Source organism: Mauremys reevesii, linkage group 3, assembly GCF_016161935.1.
Source record: "Mauremys reevesii isolate NIE-2019 linkage group 3, ASM1616193v1, whole genome shotgun sequence".
NCBI lineage: Eukaryota > Metazoa > Chordata > Testudines > Geoemydidae > Mauremys > Mauremys reevesii.
This window is the reverse complement of record NC_052625.1, coordinates 41,459,586-41,484,352: the sequence shown is the minus strand read 5'-3', so window position 1 is coordinate 41,484,352 and position 24,767 is coordinate 41,459,586. Positions and strand designations below refer to the sequence as shown.

Here is a 24,767-nt window from a genome sequence, read left to right as displayed (position 1 = left end):
GTCCCCACCACCTGTCAATCTCAACCTTCGTTACCTCCGCATTGAGCAACGCGCGCTGAGCGGCCACCTACGCAGAGACTAGAGCGAAGGGGCAGGTGAGCCCCGTGACCTCTGACCTCGCGTTCGGCGTAGCCCGCCCACTGTCTCATGGGTGAGAGTCAGGTAAGAGGAATAAGGCCTCACCGCCACCCCACCAGGCTGCTCCCCCCACGGGCTTCTCCTCCCGTCTCTGTTCCCCCCCTCGCCGGCTTCCCCTCCCGCTGCTTCCCCGGTATCTCTCCCCCCGCAGGCAGCTCCCCCATTGGTCTCCTTCCCCCGGCAGGCTGCTCCCCCACCTGACTCCTTTCTTCCACAGCAGTGCGTCTATGTATCGCGATGCCAACATTTCCCAACCTAGTGCTAAAAATTTCCCAAATCTGGTGAAAAATTCCCAGATAAAGTTTTTCCCAGAACCTGGGAATTTGTGAGTAAAATGTTTCAACTTGGGAAATTGGGAATTTTCATTCAAAAAATTTTACTCAAAAAGTCCCAGATTGTGGGAAATTTCCCAGGATATAGACCAGGGGTAGGCAACCTATGGCGCGGGCGCCAAAGGCGGCACGTGAGCTGATTTTCAGTGGCACTCACACTGCCCGGGTCCTGGCCACTGGTCCGAGGGGCTCTGTATTTTAATTTAATTTTAAATGAAGCTTCTTAAACATTTTTAAAAACCTTGTTTACTTTACAGACAACAATAGTTTAGTTATATATTATAGACTTATAGAAAGAGACCTTCTAAAAACGTTAAAATGTATTACTGGCACGCAAAACCTTAAATCAGAGTGACTAAATGAAGACTCGGCACACCACTTCTGAACGGTTGCTGACCCCTGATATGGAAGCACTGTTCTATAGGCTGCTCCTCCTGCTGCTGACCAAATTTGGGGGTGAATCCTGGTCACATGACAGCTGAGGCACCTTGCACATAGGCTAAGAAGAAGGCAGGTCATGACATTTTGCCTCTCTGCAAATTGTCTGATGGCACAAAGCCTGCAGTGCACAGACTGTCACTGCCTGGGGATGCAAACATCAGCATGGTCCATGCATCAGATGTTGTAGGAGGAAACATTATCACAATCCCTTGCCAATTACAGGTTGCAAAGAATAGTACAGAATAATATTAACCCTTCCCCTCCCCAGTGTATTTTGCAAAACTGTGTAATTGGATTCCCCATATATCAGAAAATCAGGAGAGGGTGGGCTGGAGAGTTAGGTTCTTGAGTTTCTTTTTAGTTGTATGTAGTAAAGGTTAAATCTTAGTTATTTGAATGCCCTACCTCCCAAACAGTTACAAATTTAGGTTGACTAGAAGTGGATAGTTAAGGTTGAAAATTGCATCAGCTCTTTAAAAGGTTTCCATCAATTTATAATTTATATATATTTTTTTCTATGGCCCCATGTTTTAACACTTTAAATTATGAAAGCATATGTTTTTTTCAAATCTGCTTTTCATTTTTTGTGCTGTTTGATTACTTTTTGTTTACACCGTGTGCTTTTGTTCACATGGAGAATGAAAATGCGGAGTTTCATTTTTGTTTGTATGTATTTTCTCTTTGTGCTCAACCATGGGAACCAGTATATCACAGTGGTGTTGCAAACACTTCAGAGGAATGTTGTTGTATATAAAAAAATAATCAAAAATGTTCCTAATAGTTGTCTCAAAATCAAATTAATCAGCAGTGAATCAGCATCATCTAGGCTGTGTGAGTATTCAGTTCAGCCAGTTTTTGAACCATTGGGTAACCAATTTTGAAGTATTTTATTGCTGGCTTTTTTATTCTGAAACTTTTTTGGAATGAAACATAATGATTGCTCCTAAACTGAGTTTTCTATTTTAGAACAGCACATAATTTATCTTGGTATGCATTCTAACCAGGAAAAATATTTTTCCTCCCTCTTAAACCTTTCAGTAATTAACTACAATAATGTTGTTTGCTTTATTGTAGGTGGATATTCAAGATAGAACACCATGAAAGATACAGAAATAAAGAGACTGCTGTCTGCCCACATTGTCTCTGTTTTGTCCATTATCCTAACAACGATTGTTCCACCTCTCTTCTTGGAGAACTTCTCAGTTTTGGGAACACACCTTATCTGGTTGTGCATCTGTTCTATTTGTGTAACTACTGTAAATATAATCTTGTATATAATACTTAAACCAAATCCATCTTCTAAGAGAATTTCATTTGCTCACAAGGTAAGATTTGTATAGTTAGCTTAATGCTAGTAGCTTTGAGGGAGGATTGACTATCTTTTTACTGAAGGAATCAGCTAGGAAAGTGAAAGGACAAAATACATTCAAGTGCTTGGTTGTCAAATCTTGGCCTTTGTAAATGATCTGAGTAAATGTGTATTACCTTTTGAAATGAGTTTTGCAGTATTTTCATCAGTGCTAAACGTTCTCTTCTACTGAAGTTTTCAGGGGGGAGCATTACTGTACTCTAACTACTAGACCCCACACCCTTCCCAGAGTCAGAGGACCCAGGAGTCCTGATGCTGCCAACTCCACTCCAACTGGGATCTTTCTACCTCTGACACTGTCAGCGGACCCAGGGGTCCTGGCTGAGATATGTCTTAGTGTGTTTTCAAGAACTGGTGGTTTATAGCCTAAGACCGTGATCCTCCAATAAGCTCCACGCTGGCAGAAGTCAGTGGGACTCTATGAATGCAGAGGTCTATATACACACAAGTCACTGCAGGATCAGGGCCTAAGCCAGCATTATGGAGAGGTTTGTTCTCCTCTGCAGTTAATAGTTGTTAAGACATAACAATAATTTGAGAGAGAAAAACAGTAAAATCTTGGAAGTGTGGTTTTTTGTTTGTTTGTTTTTTTAAATCAAACCCATGGAAATGAAGGTAAAGCGTAGCAAAATTAATTGGGAAAGTATTGGAATGGATAGTTAAGGTCACGTGAACAACCAGCCAGCTCCCACAGGCACTGCAATTTCATAGAAGACACTATAATATTACACGTTGCAGATGAAGTTTTGGGAATGTGAACACCAAGAAATTAATTTTAGCATGGGGGTCTGGACCAGTAGCAGCAAGCCCAGGATCGGGGAAGCACAAAGGCATCTTGACACCTCCTTCCTTCTGCACCTCAGTTGCTGAGCCAAGGGATTAGACTGCTGTTATTAAGAACTTGGTGATGTTCAAATAGCTTGATAAGCCAAATATCTTGAAAGCAATAACATAGGGTGTTAGGTGACATTGATTTATTTGATAAGGGCAAAAAATGATACAAAAATTATTTTAAAAAACCTTTTTAGGGTTTGTGACTTGAAGGGAAAAAAAACAACTAAAAACTTTACATGGAGCTTGAAACTTAACTAATGTTGGAAGTTTCCTTTGTGATTTGATTTGAATAGAACCGCTCAGCTTTGGGTGGTTCTTTTTTAATCAAAACTGCTCATCAAACTCCTACAGAAGAAAAACAGGTAACAAATGAGAACCATCTAAATTGTTAGAAAATTAATGATATATTTTAAAAAATATTATGTACATCAGCGGTTCTCAAACTGGGGGTTGGGACACCAAAGTGGATCATGACCCCATTTTAATGGGGTCACCAGGGATGGGTTAGACTTGCTGGGTCCCGGGAACAAAGCCCAAGCCTGAGGGCTTCAGCCCTGGGTGGCAGGGCTCAGGTTACAGGCCCCCTGCCTGATGCTGAAGCTCTTGGGCTTTGGCCCCCCAGCCTGGGGAGTTGGGGCTTTGGCTTTGCCATCCTGATCCCTCAGGGTGGTGGGGCTTGGATGGGCTCAGGCTTCAGTCCCCCCTCCTGGGGTCCTGTAGCAATTTTTGTTGTCAGGAGGGGGTCGCAGTCCAATAAAGTTTGAGAACCCCTGTTACAGGATTGTAGAAAGTTAGATACCCATTTCTGAAAGTGGCACTGTCATCTTGAAATCTAGTCAGTTTTAATGTAGTTGGAGTCAAATATAGTTTTATATACTATGATGTCTGATTCTCTCTGCCAGTTTTTTAAATATTTTGTTTGTTTATTTTTTAATCTTCCTTGGTACTTGGTGGAAGATGCATTCCAATAAAAGAAGCATACAACACAAAGTACTGTCAAAGGTGCACGGGAAACAAATTGGGAAACTTTTTTTCATGATTTCCTTCTCAGCCATAGTTATTGTAGGTGTTATTTGTAATAGTACTACAGTAGGTAAAACACATTTTCAAACTGAAGTGTGATTTTATTTTTTTAAGCTGATGGTGCTTTAAAACACTAAACACAGGAAAACTTGTATATTAAATGATTAGTTTCAACCGTAGCCCAATGTAATAACTTCATTACCAAGGCAGGCACAGTGGAACACTGTTGATAAAATGAAGAATATGTATTGCTTAATGTACTATTTGTAGATCATTATCCTGATATTTTAGTGTTATTTTTTTTAGGTAACCAAATTTCTAAAATGCTGTGTGTTCTTCTTCATATCATGTATACTGTTTCATGGAATTATCGTTCTTTACGGAGCACCACTAATAGAGTAAGTCTGAAAACCCTATCTTCACCTAAAAGCTTTAAAGCTCCTTACAAATATTGGTTAAAAGGCTTTGGATTAAATTCTGGCCCAAACAAAGTTAATGTCAAAATTCCCATTGATTTCAATAGGCAGGACCTCACCCATTGTCTGTATACATTTTGAGGCAGGCACTAGTAGGAATTAAAAACAGACAGCTGACCACTTGCCTTTTAGTATATGCACATTCTGTTTTATAATCTACATTGAAAAATGATGGGGGAAAAAAACTGCATGAGAGAGTTGCAGTACAGTAGAACCTCAAAGTTACAAACACCTCCGGAATGGAGGTTGTTCTTAACTCTGAAATGTTCATAACTCAACAAAACATTATGGTTCTTTCAAAAGTTTACAACTGAACATTGACTTAATTCAGCTTTGAAGCTTTACTATGCAGAAGAAAAAGGCTGCTTTTAACCATCTTAATTTAAATGAAACAAGCAAAGAAACAGTTTCTTTACCATGTCAACTTTTTTTTTAAATGTTCCCTTTATTTTTTTAGTAGTTTATGTTAAATACAGTACTGTATTTTGCTTTTTTTTTTGGGGGGGGGGGGGGGGTTAGGTGAGAGGTCTTTTCTGCTGCTGATTGCATACTTCTGGTTCCAAATGAGGTGTGTGGTTGACTCATCAGTTTGTAACTCTGAGCTTCTACTGTAGTTGTATAAATGTCCCATGTCCTGCTGTCTCTTCCTATCATATTATTTGGGATGTAAGTTATAAGGGGAAACCTGCTTTGCTTCTGTCATGGCTGCTGTTTGGAAGTGGCAGTAAGATGCTGAGTAATGACATCATCAAGCAGGTAAAGCTCATTATCTGCTTCCACAGTCAAACTAGAAAGAGGAAAGGTTTGGGAAAGTAAAAAAATCAGTGGATACTTTAGTTCAGAGGTGATTATCCATACAAATTACCAGTGTGTCTGTTAAAGTTCTACAGGACCCAAATATTTAAGATGATTTACTACATTTTTTAGTTTGTTTAGTGGATATGGAGCTAACTGGGAATATTGTATTCCTTTCCCTTTATTCCTAAAGGCTGAACAGAAGAAACTTCTCTTGCTAGATTAGTTTTAGTGTGCACATTTTCTAATGGAGCTGGCATTTTTTTTAAACTTTACTCATTTAACTAATCTTTTTTAGTTAATTTTGTTGTGTCTCTCCTTTATAGGTCAGTGCTTGAGACATTTCTGTTTGCAGTACTCCTATCTACGTTTACTACTTTACACTGCTTGTGTATGCTGGGACCAAACATCCAAGCATGGATAAGGGTATTCAGTAAAAATGGGTAAGTTTTCTTTTTCCTCCTTGCAGTATAAACAGATATGATTGCAATAAAAACAACGAGGAGTCCAGTGGCACCTTGAAAACTAACAGGTTTATTTGGGCATAAGCTTTCGTGGGTAAAAAACCTACTTCTTCAAATGCATGGAGTGAAAATTACAGATTCAGGCATAAATATATATTGGCACATGAAGAGAAGAGTTACCTTACAAGTGGAGAACCAATGTGCAGGTGAATGAGCCTCTGATGGTGTGGCTGGTGTGGTTGGGTCCTATGATGGAGTCGGTAGAGTAGATATGGGGATAGAGAAGGCGACGGGGTTTGTTACAGAGATTGGTTCCTGGGTTAGTGTTTCTGTAGTGTGGTGTGTAGTTGCTGGTGAGTATTTGCTTCAGGTTGGGGGATTGTCTGTAAGCGAGGATTGGCCTGCCTCCCAAGTCCTGTCGGGGTGGGAGATCGTTGTTGGGCCTGTCCTGTAGTAGGTGACTTCTGGGTACCCATCTCACTCTGTCAATCTGTTTCCTCCCTTCCCCAGGTGGGTATTGTAGTTTTAAGAATGCTTGATAGAGCTCTTGTGGGTGTTTGTCTCTGTCTGAGGGATTGGAGCAAAACCAACTTCCACACAAACTTCCACGTGACTGGACTTTACAAAATCAAGACAAGCCATTTACAACGCACACTTTACTTCTCTACAGAGGAAAAAGAAAGGACAGTAAACTATCTAAACTCCTACATTCCACAGGGAGCTACAACAGTGGTTCCCTTAACTCATCCAACAATATTGTTAATCTATCCAACCACACACTTAGCCTGGCAGAGGAGTCTGTCTTATCTCGGGGACTCTCTGCCCCACCACCCCCACGAACATGATACAATTCTGCGGTGATCTGGAAGCCTACTTTTGCCATCTCCGATTCAAGGAATATTTTCAGCACACCACGGAACAGAGCACTGACCTACAGGAACCCTCCTACCAGCACTACAGGAAGAATAATTCTGTGTGGACTCCTCCTGATGGTCGAAATGATAGACTGGACTTCTACATAGAATGCTTTTGCAGATGTACACAGGCTGAAATTGTGAACAAACAGCATCACTTTCCTCATAACCTCAGCTGTACAGAACGCAACGCCATCCACAGCCTCAGAAACAACTCTGACATTATAATCAATTTGGACTTTGGCTATTTGGACTTTCTCCTCAGACCCTACACTACCAGCACTCCTAGCTATCTTTGAGACACCACTGACTTCCTGAGGAAACTACAATGCATTGGTGATCTTCCTGAAAACACCATCATGGCCACCATGGATGTAGAAGCTCTTTACACCAATATTCCACACGAGGATGGACTACAGGCTGTCAGGAACAGTATCCCTGATGAGGCCAGAGCACACCTGGTGGCTGAGCTTTGTGACTTTGTCCTCACCCACAACTATTTCAGATTTGGGGACAACTTATACCTTCAAGTCAGCAGCACTGCTATGGGTACCCGCATGGCCCCACAGTATGCCAACATTTTTATGGCTGACTTAGAACAGCGCTTCCTCAGCTCTCATCCTCTAGTGCCCCTCCTCTATATGTGTTACATTGATGACATCTTCATCATATGGACCCATGGGAAGGAGGCCCTTGAAGAATTCCACCTGGATTTCAACAATTTCCACCCTATCATCAACCTCAGCCTGAAACAGTCCACATAAGAGATCCACTTCCTGGACACTACAGTGCAAATAAGTGATGGTCACATAAACACCACCCTATACCGGAAACCTACTGACCGATATACTTACCTATATGCCTCCAGCTTCCATCCAGGACACATCACATGATCCATTGTTTATGGCCAAGCGCTAAGATACAACTGCATTTGCTCCAACACCATAGGCCATCACGTACAGCCCCCAGCTAAAATCTCTGCAGCACATCATCAACGATCTACAACCTATCCTGGAAAACAATTTCCCACCCTCACAGGCCTTGGGAGGCAGGCCAATCCTCGCTTACAGACAATCCCTCAATCTGAAGCAAATACTCACCAGCAACTACACACCACAGAAACACTAACCCAGGAACCAATCCCTGTGACAAACCCTGTTGCCTTCTCTGTCCCCATATCTACTCTAGCAACACCATCATAGGACCCAACCACACCATCAGAGGCTCATTCACCTGCACATCTACTAATGTGATGTGCTGGCAATGCTTCTCTCCCATGTACATTGGCCAAACTGGACAGTCTCTACGTAAAAGGATAAATGGACACAAGTCAGATATCAGGAGCAGTAACATACAAAATCCAGCAGGAGAACACTTCAATCTCCCTGGGCATTCAGTAACAGATTTAAAAGTAGCTATTCTTCAACAAAAGAAACTTCTGAAACAGACTTCAAAGAGACACTGCAAAGCTACAATTCATTTGCAAACTTAACACCATCATTTGGGCTTGACTAGGGACTGGGAGTGGCTGGCTCACTACAAAAGCAATTTTCCCTCTCTTGGTGTTGACTCTTCCTCCTCAATTATTGGGAATGGACCACATCCACCTTTATTGAATTGGCCTTCCACATTGGTTCTCCACTTGTAAGGTAGCTCCCTTCTCTTCATGTGCCAATATATATTTATGCCTGTATCTGTAATTTTCACTCTATGCATCTGAAGAAGTGGTTTTTTTTACCCACGAAAGCTTATGCCCAAATAAACCTGTTAGTCTTCAAGGTGCCACTGGACTCCTTGTTGTTTTTGTGGATACAGACTAACACGGCTACCCCTCTGATATATGATTGCAATAAGCAACATGTCCTGGAGTCTCTTATAAAGAAGATAAGGCTTTCTGAGTGAATGTACAAGGTCATTATTCTTAGAGTAAAACTTATCACATCCATAATTTAGGGTTGTCATTGTTTCCCTTATGAAGCATCTGTGTGGTACAGTTGATTAGTGAGTTAGCTTTTCGTTTCTGGTGTCCAGGGTTCAAAATCTAGTTTCACACATCTTTAAAATAGTTTGATTCTAAGTGGGCACTAGTCCACAGTGCAAAATCATTGAACAGGTTGCATGATCATCACCCTTTATAGAAGAGACCCAGGACTGAATTCTGTGGGATAATCTTTTACATTTCCTCACTTGATAAGTGTTGAAGTTACAGAACTTTAAAATGACACTTCTCACCACCTTCACCCAAGATATTATAATTTAACTGTACATAAATGTAGTTGACCTTAGACAGAAATTTGATGCACATGATCTTTGCCTATAAATAATCTTTTTCCAATTTTCAAATAAATCTGTTTTAATGTTCTGGTGTCATTATTTAAACTAATTATGAAAATAAAATCAGCTTTGTTGCATAATGAAATACTGTAGATCATTACATTTGCTGGTATTGAGGACAGAGTCCTTTTTGATTGTTTAAAGTCACATAATCCGCCAACCCACTCCCAGATAACCAATAACTTGAATTAGAAGATGGAGACGTTGAAGTTTAAAAACTGCAAATGTGATAGTAGTAATTCTTTACACACAGATTTTTTATTATGTACATCATACTGTAGGTCTATCCAGCTAAAGTCTGATCACACTTGTTTTTACATTTAAGTGAATCACTATTGACTTAAGTGGAGTTACGTCTGATTTATACCAGTGTAGAGAAGATCAAAATTAAGCATACTGTGTGTAATAGTTACATGTAATGACCTTTATATTAGCATATAAGCTGTGTGTGGGCTTTGGTAGTCATTAATCATCCTGTTCAGGTCAGTTGCATAGGGCATTTTCTTCTTTCACTCTAAAGAGTAGATAGGGAAACAGATATTAAACCTCTGAAAGATTTAATAAAAGATATTGAGTATTTTTAGTCAAAATAAAGTAAGACTATAAGTACTAAAATGTTGTCAATCCTCCCCATTGTGCTGGGAGGTTTTAGCTCGCCAAACGGTAGGTGAGTTCGTGACACACATTCCACAATGATTTCGTTTGTTCTGCTAGGTTAGATTTCAGCTTTAACTCAGTTCCATTCTTTTCTAGGATTCAGTTTAGCTTTTTAATGTTGTTTTGAACATATTGTATGGCTGTACTATGCTTTAGGAGGCAGGCTTGTCTTGTCTTGGCATTTCCACTTGGACAGACCACACTCTCTTCATATCTCTCTTTCAGTGTCACAACATTTTAAATTAAAATAAATGTTTCATTCAACATAATGCAGCTGATTTGACTCATTATCTACTGGGTGCAAATCCATTACAAAGAACTACTGTAGTAATCTTGTAGTCATCTAGTATCTCAATGGTTTTCCTTTCCAGAAATTAATTGCTTAGTTTTTAATTTATTAACTGGAGCCATGCTCGCAGGAGTGAGGTGGAAGTCAGGGGACATGAGCTGAGGGAGAGGCTGATTGTGGGTGCAGTGTGTTCCCAGGTTGATTTACTGGGTTTACCATGTGGAGTGAGGAGTGGGTGATTCGATGGTGAGGGAGAATGGAGTGGGGAAGGACAGGGGACACTTTTGCCTTAAAAAGTTTTAGTATGTTGAGTTGTGGGGGAGGGGAAAGGGAGAGAATTTTGTACATAGTAGGAATGTATTTTAGAACCGGGAGAGGTAATCTTTTCATTAAGTTCATTGAATCAGGCTCAATAACTATGTGATCTTATTTTTATAACCCTTATCCACCTATGAGGTTTTTTTAAAAATCAATAAACCAAGCTGTGTAGAAGGTGCATGTGTTTGTAATGAAAATGCTATAATTAATATTCTATTGCAATGACAAAAAAAAAGCTTGAAATTAGAAAGCTATTAAAGTCTAGCTTAATGAATACAAATATCTAGCCTGAAAAGGGTTAGGGTTGTGTTATGCATTCATATTGCCAAATTATTCACTTTGGATCTTTGTGAAATCTTTCCACTATTTTAGTGTCTCCTAAAATAAAGATTCAGATGTGAATATCTTTTCACATAACTATTGTAACATCATGTTCAATATGCCCCACTATAGGGCAGAAAGGGCTTTTCAAGTGGACTACTTATCACATGTAACCCTTTATTTCCTATTGGTATAGTTACAGATGAGTCAATCCCTTACTTCTTACATAGTTGAACCTGATCCTGCAAGATTTGTAATGTTTCTTTGAATGCTTAGCATCCTCAGTTCCCATTAGTATTGCTTGCAGAGGCATTCACCGCTTTACAACATCACTTGTGAATTAAGTTATTACAACATCAGTTTTTAATTTAATGTGTCTCTCCTTTTAAAAGAATGTTTGCCCTTTTGTAATGACTTACATAATTTTTGAAGCTACATAGATCAGATTTGTGTATTATAAAATAATCAAAAATTGCTTCAGAATTTTCCATTATGCAGAATTTTCCATTGTGTAGTGCACAGAGAAGAATTGTAGACATAATGTTCTCAAATAAAAATGTGACATTGGATTGTAAGTATCAAATCTGCAGTTTAAAATTGTGGAAAAACAACTTTTGTTAGGTTAGCCTTCTAGTATTTGATTTAAAATTGAACATAAATTGATACTTTAAGAGTTGGAACGCTTTAGTGTTAGCACAATATTTATAGTATACATATGCATGGGATCTCTTTGAGATATGTAAATAAGTTACTGTATTTTACTTCATGACATCCTGTGCCAAATTTTAAGTAAACCCTAATCTGAGCTCCAGTTTTCTCTAATTCTGCATCTAAAGAATGTATTGCCTAAGCCAGTTGCTTCTGGACTCTGTGTGTAGTGTGACAGCTAGTATTGCGAATAGTGTCACTAAGCTAATCACATGCTATCATATGCTGTCACGAGCTGATAGTGGAAAAGAAAAACTGTAAAAAGATCATCGGCATTAAAGGAGGTGGGAAACTGCTATTTTAAAAGGCTTTTTAGTAATTGTTGGCTAAAATAGGAGCCTGAGTAAAAGACTTTAGAAATCAGCTAGCAATTGCTGATTTTTACTGCTCCTGTTTGAGTCTTTGTTTCAAGTCACTAGTCTGAATGATTGTGTTGAAACTCCCTAGTTGGTATTAGTTGCATTGTTAACATCTGATACTGTACTATAGAAAATGAATTGAGAGAAATTGATTGATTTTTATTTGGTGTTGATTCTGAAAACAGACGTACTTAGTTTCCTGTAAGATGTAACTTAATTATTCAGTTATATGGTGTCATATGTTCTTGAGACTTTAAAGTGTCCTTTATGCAGAAGTGCTACATTAGAGCATGCCAAAACTGGAATTGTACATGAATATTCTACTCTAAGGTTGGACCCCTTGCCTACAAAAAGTGCATCAGCACACCATGGGAGCAGACAGCCTCACCCAGAATTGTGGGGAGAGGCCTGGGCCAGACTCATCCTGTTAGCCCCTACTCCTGACCCACCTAGCACATGGCCACAGTGGCCCATCCCTCTCTGGGGGCACTACATGAGGAAAAAGCTCACCCCACCTTCTGGGTGAGAGAACAGGGTCAAATTGCCCTAGACTCCAGCACATAGCGATTATCATGCTGGGTGGGAAGTGGGCCACTGGAGCTTTCTTATGCTGCCAGCTGATGTAGTTAGTTAGTCTCTAGCTCAGCTGTGCTGCAGGTTCAGGAATTGAACCCTACTAATGATGTGAGGTTGTTACTGTTGCACATAATAGAATTTATATTTATTTTTCCTTTTAAAATGAGGAAATTGCATACAGAAATCTTGTTAAAATACATTATTTAGGCAGTAGAGTCAAACATTGAAAAAAGTTAGGAAATGCCAGACTGCAGATTGCCTATGCAACCTTAACTCTCCCTTTGTCTGTATCATAGAAGATTAGGGTTGAAAGAGACCTCAGGAGGTCATCTAGTCCAACCCTCTGCTCAAAGCCGGACCAACCCCAACTAAATCATCCCAGCCAGGGCTTTGTCAAGCCGGGCCTTAAAAACCTCTAAGGATGGAGATTGCACTGTGTGATTGTATACTATGTCCTCCCCAGGACCCTGACTACTCATTCAGTGCATAGGATAGATGATCCAAAGGGAATGAGGCTGCTATTCAAAATCTTTATTCAGTTTTTGGCCCCTGCCTGCCTTACTGCACACCATCCAAAGCCTGCAATGAATACAGAATTATTTATTCCTTGTGGTCTTTTCTAAAGCACTCATCACCCTGATATCTGAGTGTCTCACAGACATTAATGAATTTGTTTCCACTTCAAGATAATGGAGTTGCAGAGCCAGAATTGGAACTCAAGATCTCCTGATTTCCAACCTTGTCCTCATTCCTTCAGACCACACTGCTTTACAGCCAGAGGTGCTGAGCATACATAACTCCCGTTGACTTCAGCTGCATTTGCAAGTGCTCAGCACTTCAGCAAGTTATGCCCCTGGTGTCTCATGTTGGGCAACCAGAAATTGGGGGACATGCACTTACTGTCCACCTGTCAATTTTAGTTTTAAGTGACTTGCTGAGCATCACATAGTAACTACGTCACAGAGTCAGGGATAGAACTGAGGTCCCTTTGGGGTGTTCCCCTGCCTTAAGCAGAAGATCATCTTCCCTCTTACTGCAGTTCTCTACCTGCTTCCCCACTTCTGCAGAAAATGAGGCAAGGATCCTACAAACAATCTCATTCACTACATAACCTTAATTCATTCTACGAGTGCCATCTATCCTGTGTACTGAATGAGGCAGGAATCTTGTGGAAAAAATCCATGATCATGTAATTAAAGATTGTATCATAATGCTTATGCACAAGAGGGCCAAATTAAGGTTGCACAAGTAATCTTAATTCTGGCATTTCTTAACATTTGAATGCTTTACTTGGTAACCTTAATTTTCTTTTAATATGGACTTTTGGTATGTAATATAATTTTGAGTGTATGTACAAAAGCATGCAGAGGATTTATAACTTGATTTTAATTACTATTCTTGACAGTGAAGTAGCTTATTCACGTTTTTTTAACTGAAATAGCTGTTTAGGTTCCAAACGACCATTTAAACATCTTTTAGTTCTACAATTTGTGACAGGTTTGGTCACAGAGATCCCCTTGGGACTGTCACCTTATGTGCTGAAATTACCTCTGAGCCCATTTTCCCTGCCAGCTTGGGACTTCCAGAACCCTGCCTTGTTGAGCCAGACACGCTAGCCTGCTACAACCCAGACCCAGGGTCTGGGCCACACCCTCAAAGCTGCAGACTTTAACTAAAAACAGCTCAGCAGGTTACCCGTCTCCAGCACCCAGGCCCCAATGGGATCCAAACCCCAAATAAATTTGTTTTGCTCAGTATAAAGCTTATACAGGGTAAATTCGTATTGTTCACCCTCTGTATCATTGATAGAGAGAGATGCACAGCTGTTTGGTCCCCCAGGTATTAATCACTTACTCTGGGTTTACTAGTAAACAAAAGTGATTTTATTAAGTATAAAAAGTAGGATTTAAGTGGTTTCAAACAATAACAGACAGAATAAAGTAAGTCACCAAGCAAAATAAAGCAAAAACACATACGTCCAAGCCCAATACATTAAGAAACTGATTACAGGTAATATCTCACCCCCAGAGATGTTCCAATAGGCTTTTTCACAGACTAGACTCCTTCCTAGTCTGGGCCCAATCCTTTTCTCCTGGTACAGTCCTTGTTAGTTCCAGCAGACATCTCAGGTGGTAAGCAGGGGTTTTCTTATGACAGGCCACACCATTTGTCCTGCTCCACCCCCGTTTATAGCTTTGGCACAAGGCAGGAATCTTTTTGTCTGTGCTTGTCTCCAACCTCCCCCACCCCCTCAGCAATGGAAAAGTACAAGGATTAAGAGGGATTCCAGTATCCTGTGGCATGGTCACGTGTCACTGTAAGACTCCTAGTCTCCATTCTTCCTGGGTTGGCCCACAGGTGCACAAGAATGTTTGCAGGTAAATAAACCATTTACAACCAGTTGTCCTAGTCAATGGGAGCCCTCAAGATTCTAAGCCACCATTAATGGCCCACACTTTGCATAATTACAGTAGGACCTCAGTTATACTTCATATTTCTAGCTTCAGATACAAGAATGATACATAAATACAAATAGGAGGAATACATTCAGTAGGTTATAACCTTTGTTATGATACCTTACAAGAGACCTTTTGCATAAAGCATATTCCTGTTATATCATATTCACACTCATAAGCATATTTCCATAAAACATATGGAGTGCAGCATCACACAATTGTTACTATTTAGTAAATGAAAACAAACTAAAGCGCACTGTACATGTGTTTTAGGAAATAAATAATGAAGTGTGTTTATATCTAAAGTTGTCTAATGAGAAACTACTACTAAAATTTGGCTATGTTCAGCTTTAAATGTGAATACTTCACATGTACAGGTAATTTGCCTGTGATTTATTAAAATGATTATGAATGCAGATAGAATATTAACTTTTATCTTTGCAAAGAAGTGTCACAATGGGAGAAAACTCAGCCCTGGCACAAGTGGGTGCCTTTCCACTGGATCTCTTTCTGCTTACACCACAATTGCATTTGGCACAGTGTATTTTTTTTTTAAGTGATTTAGTCTCTTATCATACATGTCTTCTGGGTTTGGTTCTGTTCTATATCTTCTGTGATTTGGATAATGGCACAGAGAGTACACTTATAAAGTTTGCGGATGATGTCAAGCTGGGAGGGGTTGCAAGTGCTTTGGAGGATAGGATTTAAAATTCTAAATGATCTGGACAAACTAGAGAAATGGGCTTAAATTGCAGCAAGGGTGGTTTAGGTTGGACGTTAGGAAAAACTTCCTAATTATCAGAGTGGTTAAGCCCTGGAATAAATTGCTCAGGGTAGTTGTGAAATCTCCATGATGGAGATTTTTAAGAGCAGGTTGGACAAACACCTGTCATGGATGGTCTAGATAATACTTAGTCCTGCCATGAGTGCAGAGGACGGGACTAGATGACCTCTTCAGGTCCCTTCCAGTCCTACAATTCTGATTCTTTGTGCTAGCTACAATTATCTTAATCTTAACACTAAAAAAGAAGGCTAATAAGCATAATATTGTGCATTCCTAAATTAAAAGGGACATCGTTAATGTTGGAAAAAATAAGAGTTTCTCTCCTCTTCAACAAATGTCAGGCTTGTATTTTAAATATATTATAGTCTATATTATATTGATCTGACGAACACTTAAACGCATGCTTAGCTTTTTGCATATGAGTAGTCCCATTGAAATCAATCACATCAGTAAAGTTTATGTGAATTTTTAAGTGTTTGCAGGATTGGGGCCAAAGAGTCTAGATTCTTTGAAATGAGGGCGGAAGTTAGTCAAAGTATGTCATGTAACCTAGACACAGCACAGGAGCATTTGTGATGCAGTCTGTGATCTGTCAACCTTGACAAAATCATTCCTTAAAGAAAAAGAATCTTAATTTTTTTGACTAATGCTTGTAGAGAGCATTATTGTTATCTTTTATCTTGGCTTCTTTCGTACATTCACCAAGTGTCATTTTTTATATCCTTGGGAAGTAGGAGAAGAACTTTCACCTTACCCATACCACATCTTAAAGAATTACCTTCAAGAGAGGATCGTTTCAGAATCTATCACTGTATACAGTCATCAAACCTAACACTACCCAAATGGTAAACTCCTCATTTAGAGTATTATTCCTGAGCCAAAAATAACTTATTTTAGCATAGGAAAACTGTTCATAAACATTGAGTTGTGCAATAAGCTGCCATTAGGAAAAATATTTCTGGCTAAAAGTGTGGGAGGTGCTCATTCAATAATAATTTCTCAAAAAATAGCTTTTTCAGTGTGGTCAGGTAATACAGGATGTCTAAAGCAAAATACTGTCTTGAAATGGAAGTCAAATTTCAGTGGATAAATAAACAGTGTAGCTCAGGGATAGGCAACCTATGGCACGTGTGCCGAATGCGGCATGCAAGCTGATTTTCAGTGGCACTTACACTGCCCGGGTCCTGGCCACCGGTCCGGGGTGCTCTGTATTTTAATTTAATTTTAAATGAAGCTTCTTAAACATTTTTAAAATCTTATTTACTTTACATACAACAATAGTTTAGTTATATATTATAGACTTATAGAAAGAGACCTTCTAAAAACGTTAAAATGTATTACTGGCATGTGAAACCTTAAATTAGAGTAAATAAATGAAGACTTGGCACAGCACTTCTGAAAGGTTGTCGACCCCTGGTGTAGCTCCTTCCACCAAATTACAGCAATCCTACTATGTCTGCCTTTCCTCCAACCCTTGAGCTACCTCATCCTTGGTACATCCTGACTAGATTTGGCAATGCTTTCTCATTTGAACAAGAAAATCCTTATAAAGATTTTAAGAAAATCAAATACCAATAAACCAAAAAACGAAGAGACTATATATGAAAATGAGCTGGCAGTCCAGGGACACTCTGACTAATCATTATTGCTAGGTGACTCCCTGTGCAAATGCATGTCAAGAAAGTGCTAATATAATTCTGTTAAATGCAAACTATTATGTAAATGCAATGTAAGATGTTCCACAAAATGTCAAGAAATGCAAAATTAGTGTTGCCTATCGTTTGTTGCATGGGGTAAACAAACAGGATGTACACACTTAAGACAAACTAGTGATGATAGATAGAACATATGTGCAGCATGAAGCATTAACATGAATTTTGAACCTTAGTCTTTTTTCATTTCTGAAAATCTGTTATTTCAACTAGGAAGTCATACTATTGAAAACAGATCTTTTGTATTTAACTGTATTTGATTTTCTTTAAGTTAAACGAAGAGCGAATCCAGCGTTGTTTAGCATGTGGAATATATGGATTAGATTTTGCCCTTGGTACCTACAGAGATGCTAGAGGCGGGGTAGGGAAGACTCTATAGCTATTTGTCTTTGTCAGTTCCCCGAAGCAATACTGATAAGGCAGAGGATATTTTTGGTAGAGAAGAAAAGCATCTACCCAGGAGAGTGTTTGCCCTTATGATGTGAGGAGGTTTCTTCAACCTTTGTCAAGGAGACTCATAATTTAGGAATATGTCCAGATTGCTCTTGCAAACTGGGTTGGCCACAGCATAATCTCCTATGCAGGTTTTAGATGATAATTGTGACAGGTGTGACAGATCCAGACCAGTGGGGTACAGGAGTCTGGTAGAGGGCAAATATACTGGTCACTGGATGAGTAGTTTTCTGTTCCCTGAGTGACCAGAGCAGGGACTGCACTAGAGTAATCAGGAACCTGCTAGAACCAATTAAGGCAGACAGGCTGATTAGATCACCTGCAGCCAGTCAAGGCAGGCTAATCAGGGCACCTGGGTTTAAAAAGGAGCTCACTCCAGTTTGTGGGGGGCGTGTGAGGAGCTGGGAGCAAGAGGCACAAGGAGCTGAGAGTGAGAGGGTGTGCTGCTGGAGGACTAAGGAGTACAAGCATTATCAGACACCAGGAGGAAAGTCCTGTGGTGAGGATAAAGAAGGTGTATGGAGGAGGCCATGTGGAAGTAGCCCAGGGAGTTGTAGCTGTCATGCAGCTGTTACAGGAGGCGCTATAGACAGCTGCAATCCACAGGGCCCTGGGCTGGAACCCGGAGTAGAGGGCGGGCCTGGGTTCCCCCCAAACCTCCCAACTACTGATCAGACACAGGAGGAGTTGACCCAGACTGTGGGTTCCACCAGAGGGGAAGATCACTGAGGTGAGCAAATCTGCCAATAAGCGCAGGACCCACCAAGGTAGAGGAGGAACTTTGTCACACTGCTTATAGTCTATCTGCTGTTGATCTGATCACAGTTATGTATGCATTGGTGACTTGATTAGAATGTGTTCTTAAAGTTACAGTTGAAGAACACTCAGCTGCTACATCTGGTTCAGAACATGGCAGCAAGTCTGTTTAGTGGATTAGATGCGGGCAGCACGTTACAACTCTTCTCAAACGACTGTATTGTCTCCCTGTTTGCTTCTAGGTACAATAAAAATATGAATATTGCTCAATAAGGCCTTGAATAGTGTGAGTCCTAACTGCCTGAGAAAACACCTTAATCACTTTCGTGACCGCCAAGATCACTTGTGTGCTCTGGTTTACATGGTATTTAGAGACTGTGCTGATGGGCATCAATATAAAACCTGAAAACAAGATAGACAATATTTGATAATCTCTTGCAGAGAAGGAGCCTACATTTTGTAATTTTTCCCCATGTGGGTCTGACATAACCCAAGTTATTGGCTTTCAGGGCATGCTATGATGGCCACCTTTTCTCCTGAGCAGGAGGTTATGCGGTGTGTTTTTCTGAAGGCTTGTATACATGGTTGTGTCTGTTAATATTAGACTACCAGCTAGTTTTTCTTTGTTTCTATGCACCCACAGATGTGTAATACGCACTGTTTTATAAATTAACAACCAAATGCTCACTTACGTAGTTGAACTTGCAGACATGACTCATTTGAGTCCACAGATGTAAATATAAGAAACATTTTCAGTATATGCACTCAGTAAACACTTTTCAGGTTTAATTAACTGAAAGAATTTTTCAAACCTTACAAAACCACTAGTATTTACAACACCGTGTCTAAGCAGAGTTGCAGACTTTTGTACTCCATCCTTGTCCAAAGAAGTGTAGTTAGGTTTGTTCTTTTACAAGAACACAGTCCCTCAAAAACACAGTCCCATAAATTTACAAAAAAACCTTTTACTCTTTAAGAAAGGAGGAAAAAAAAATAAACCCCCTTGTGTTAGAGAATGGGCAAGAAACATTCAGCCTGAAAGGTGAATGGATCAGAGAATTGTATGTGAAAGCAGAAGATTATAAAGGAAAAAGATTTATAGTTGAAAACCATTAACACTGTAACTTTTGCTATAGCAAGTGTTCTGACATCACAGAATCATACTTCTAGAAACATCTGCTAGACTCTCATTCAGTTGTTTCAGCTATCCAGACTCTTGTCTGCCTTTTGATGACAATAACTTTTTGAATCTGTTTTTGCCACAAATATACTTACAGGCTTTTCTTTCTGAATATATCATTCCCTAATAGGTATCAATAGTATGAAGTCCCACCCCAGGCCTGCTAAGACAAATCTGAACATATTTTTTGTAGAAACAATCTGTTTGTATGATAGGAAACAACAGACCATGAATCCTTAAAAATTGCTTCACGTGCTGAGATCTGTATAAGTTAAGCAAAATTCTTGCTGTCTTTTTAATATTCTGTCTTCCCAAGTGGTAAGTCTTGGTGCTATTCAGTAGGCTCACAGTGCCTCAGACAGTTGTGTTAAAAGACTAACTTCAGAATTTTGGAGCCAAATTCCAAACCGTCTGAATCCTAATTAAGTGAACCTAGGACCACAGGTCATTATATGTGTGAAGGTCCAGTCACGGTTGCAGCTGGTTGTGAAGAAAAGGAGATTCTGAAACTTGTTTTATTCCTTCCCGTGCAACAAATGTATCCTTCAGCCTATGTCCAAATATAATTGAAAGAACTAAGTTTCCTACAGGTTAGAGGCTATTGTGGGCCTTCATTAAGGGGCAAAACCAGTGATCAAGCATGGCTTTACACCATCTTTCCCTATCTGCTCCTGTCTAGGTTTCTATATCCATCCTCTAAGGGCTTCAGGTATCTGGCAGTTAGCCCTAATAAACCAGCAGGTGTTTCTTAAGGGAATGTTGGCAGTCCTAATAAGAGACAGCTGTGGGACCTCTAGGTGCCTCAGGCTGGCTTCAGCCCTTGGTTTGACTGGCAATGTGCAGGATCCATTCACCTTGTCATGGTATTCTTTAATTAATGGAAGTTTGCTTTGGGATAGTCACATGGCAATTTTTTTTTAATTTAAAATTCCATTTCAGTCATAAAATTAATCCCCAACAGAGCAGAATACGTTGTTGCAGCTTTACATGTGATTTCTTACACAAATTAAAAGAAAAAACAAACAAACCATAATCACTGCAGTAGTTAGCCTACTTTAACTTTGCCAAACTAAACCATATTCCAAGCTAAAGTAATCTGAGGAAAATATCCAGTCCAATTATATTGCAGTCCTAGGAGCCCTTTCAGGGTTTGTTAATGTTTGTGTATTTTTTATGAAGCATTACTGTATGGGGGATTGTGCTCTTGCATATGAACTAATTAGTAACAATAGGAGATCAGAGCCCTCAATGATGCTATGAGCAGCAAAATCTTCTTATCCCCAGATAAGTCTCAAAATTGTGGTCTGTTAAGGGAATAGTGTTTTGTGAAATATCCAGCCTTTTATTATTGTTAGCCTTGTTGATATACTGCAACTTGTGAAAAGTGAGATCATTCACATGTCCCATATGCTGAGGTACATGAAGTAATGGTACCAAGTCCTTTGTCTTTGTTGGCGTAGGTTGATTGAATTACAATAATTTGTCACTTCAGTCTTTTTGGTTTGGGCATGTTTTCCTAAGTAACTATTTTCTCAATGGGACAGAAAGAAATCAAAGAACTTTTTAATAAAAATTCAGCAAGTAAGAAGTAAACAAAAATTAATTCCAGCAGAGCTCATTCTAGACCCATCTGGCTCCAGTTCCTGAAAGCGAGAGCCCCTGATGTTTCCTCACTGGGAAGCCTATTGAGGCAGTATTATTATAGCAATTACATAAGAACCTTGATTAGACTAAAATTCTAGAATATTAAAAATACTAATCTTTTTTTTTCTATTGAATTACTTAGCTGTGATCCTTTTTGTGTCTTGTTGAGGTCCATTAGGAAATGTATATGGCAGATGAGAACTGCAGAATGCTAACGGAAAATTGCAATGGAATGTGAAAGATTCTTCAGATAGAAACCCAATAGAGGGTGTGCCAGAGCACAGGCATGGCGGGAACTACCTAAAGTAAAAAGTCTAAGCTGTGCTACCCAGAGGGGCATGCTGCTTACTGAGGTACTTAAGTTGCCTCTAGTGATCAGTTCCATTCTCTGGTGAAGGAGCTCATATGGGACCACAATGGCTGATTAAAGCCATCCTTTTGTCTCACTGGTGTGTTCTGTGAAAAAATGAACATATCAGCAACCAAAACCCAACATTTTTTTTAATTGATTAGCTGGTAGAGTTTGGGGTTATTCCTGATGTTTATACTTGAGAGGTTTATATGCGCCCTTCACCCCTTCTCAATTAATTTATGGACATTCAGTGGCATTGTTAACACACCTTGGGGATTTTTGCCTCTTTCATCTGTTCCCTCTGTCATTTGCATCATCAGCATACCTAGGCCTTTGGGCTCACTTGCCGTGCATACCTCTGGACAGAGTCCTTGGGCAATCATGCTGGAGCACTTGTGGTCACTTCTGTGTCTCTTTTCATGCTGCCTTGGAAATTTTGGTTATTGGCATTGGTCCTCCATCTACTGACATGACTACTGTGCTTTATGCCCCAGAAGGGACCATGACTGGCCAGCACATGATATATGTTCACAAATGTAACGTGTGTGCCACTGGGTCCTAGAGTGTACTCCTCAAAGTCTCCCTGGCCTTCTCCGATTGGTCTGTTAAGATTGCCATGAAGCCAGCCTGGAAAGCCTCAGAAGCTTTGGTTTAAAAGGAACCAAGATAAGACCCCATACTGGGTGTCAGAACCCTGCCCCAGTGCTACCTACAATCATGCAAGTACCACAGAGGAGAATGTATAGCTTTATATCCAGTTCTGTGTAAAGTGTCCTGCTAGACCTAATGCGACTGTTACCAGACTGTGGTGAGGTTTTCTCCCTTGAGCAAGTAACCCAACCAGTGATGTTCAACATGGCTCATCAGAGGGTACATGTAGACAAGGAAAATAGATCATCCTCTTAGGATCAACCATGACCAGTGACCACATTTGTCAAGGTGTTAAACTGTGTCTACAGTAGGTGCAAAGTCATGTTAAAAAAATTTGTTGGCTAGCAAGTTTTCAGACACAGCCTATTTTCCTAGTTATCACCACAAAGGCATCATCTTCTGCCAGTGCCAAAAGGGAACCAGACAACTCCTCATTTTGCAGCTGACTCTGCTGTCAGCTCATACGGACAGCTGCCTGTGGTTTCTGGCCATTCCTTTCCCAGACATGCTGTCACAGATAAGCTACATAATGGATCCTCAGATGCAGCAAAACACACTGCATTAATAGGTGTGATGCTATCTCTTCAGAAGTTTGTTTCCTTAATATGTGATGGTCTCTTCACTGATCTTAATGCTCCAAAGCAATGTCCTAACATGGACATTTGTTGGAGCCCTTGTTATCATGGAGTTTTTGAGAGTCATTATCAGATCTATGCTCTGGAATCCCTTATGCAGTTTTAGACTACCTGAACACTGATGGTTTCAGCTCAACCAGTGTACATGCATACATTAGTAGCATTGACACTTCCACCGCCAAAACTGATTCGGCACATGATGAAAACTTGCCTGGGATGGTGGAGGTATGGCTGAGAAACAGGACTATTACTTAAATTAAAAAAATGAGATTCCTCTGAAGTAAAGTATTTTTCCATTGGGAAGGTGGAGAAAGGTGATTCTCCCCAGGATTATCTAGTCTTTTCCCGTTTTATGAAGAAGATGCTAAGATTTTTTCCTTTTTAATTTGGAGACTGCCCAGGAAAAAACAAGGGCTTTTATTTCAAGAGACCTGAAATGGGTGCTTTCACAGGTATGGCAGCAGTGAACAATCAGTGAAAGAAGTGGGTTCATACAGTCCCAACTGTATCAAAGGGGGTTGATACATCTTTTTACACAACTAACAAAATCATCAAAAGCACAGAACTTGGAGGTGATGGGGGACTTCAACTACCCAGACATCTGTTGAGAAAAATAATACAGCGAGGCACATATTATCCAACAAGTTCTTGGAATGCATTGGAGATTTTTTTTATTTAATAAGGTGGAGAAAGCAACTAGGGGAGAGATTGTTCTAGATTTGAATTTGACAAATAGGAAGGCACTGTTTGAAAGTGGAAGGCAGCTTGGTAAAAGTGATCATGAAATGATAGAATTCATGAATCTAAGGAATGGTGGGAGGGGAAACAGCAGAATAAAGACAATTGATTTCAAGAAGGCAGACTTTAGCAAACTTAGGGAGTTGGTAGGCAAGATCCCATTGGAAGCAAAGCCTAAGGGGAAAAACAGTTTGAGAGAGTTGGCATTTTTTCCAAGAGACATTAATAAGGGCACAAGAACAAACTATCCCACTGTGTAGGAAAGATAGGAATTATGGCAAGAGGCTACCCTGGCTTAACTAGGAGATCTTCAATTATCTGAAACTCAAAAAAGAATCCTATAACTAGATCAAATTACAAAGGATGAAAATTAAAAAACAACACCACGAGTATGTAGGGACAAAATTAGAAAGTTTAATCTCATTTTGTGTTTTAGCCTATCTAGAGACATAAAAGGTAATAAGAAAACATTCTACAAATACGTTAGAAGGAAGGGGAAGACCAAAGACAGGGCAGGCCCATTACTCAATGAGGGAAGAAAGACAACAACAGAAAAATGGAAATGGCGGAAGTGCTAAATGCTTTTTTTTCACCAAAAAGGTTGTACTGATTGAACGTCTAACATAGTGAACTCCATAGGATTTGAAGCTAAAATAGGGAAAGAACAAATTAAAAATTAGCTAGACAAGTTAGATGTTTTCAGGTTGGCAGTGCCTGATGAAATAGATCCTAGGAGCTGACAGAGGAGATATGAGCCATTAGAATTATCTTCGAAAACTCATGGAAAATGGAAGAGATTACAGAGGACTGGAAGAGGGCAAATATAGTGCCAATCTATAAAAAGGGGTGTAAGGACAACCTGGGGAACTACATACCAGTCATCTTAACTTCAGTACCCGGAAAGATAATGGAGCAAATAATCAAGCCATCAGTTTGCAAACACCCAGAAGATAATAAGGTGATAAGTAACAGTCTACATGGATTTGTCAAGAGCAAATCATGTCAATCCAACCCAATAGCTTTCTTTGATAGACTAACAAGCCTTGTTGATGGGGGGG

At 39.8% G+C, this 24,767-nt stretch overlaps 1 protein-coding gene across 3 annotated transcripts in view; it reads left to right on the top strand.

Moving 5' to 3' along the window:
* The first annotated feature begins 17 nt into the window (after window positions 1–17).
* The window catches only part of PIGF (phosphatidylinositol glycan anchor biosynthesis class F), a 46,395-nt gene continuing 21,645 nt past the window's right edge, over window positions 18–24,767 (top strand). The window contains exons 1-4 of one of the 3 annotated variants that reach the window (XM_039529165.1): window positions 18–162; window positions 1,986–2,236; window positions 4,444–4,535; window positions 5,735–5,851. In XM_039529165.1, the coding sequence (XP_039385099.1) occupies window positions 2,009–2,236; window positions 4,444–4,535; window positions 5,735–5,851 (437 nt within the window). In that variant the 5' untranslated portion in view covers window positions 18–162; window positions 1,986–2,008. Of the gene's footprint in view, window positions 163–1,114; window positions 1,134–1,609; window positions 1,743–1,985; window positions 2,237–4,443; window positions 4,536–5,734; window positions 5,852–24,767 lie in introns of those variants that run through there. The other 2 variants (XM_039529168.1, XM_039529167.1) reach the window with 2 other exon arrangements.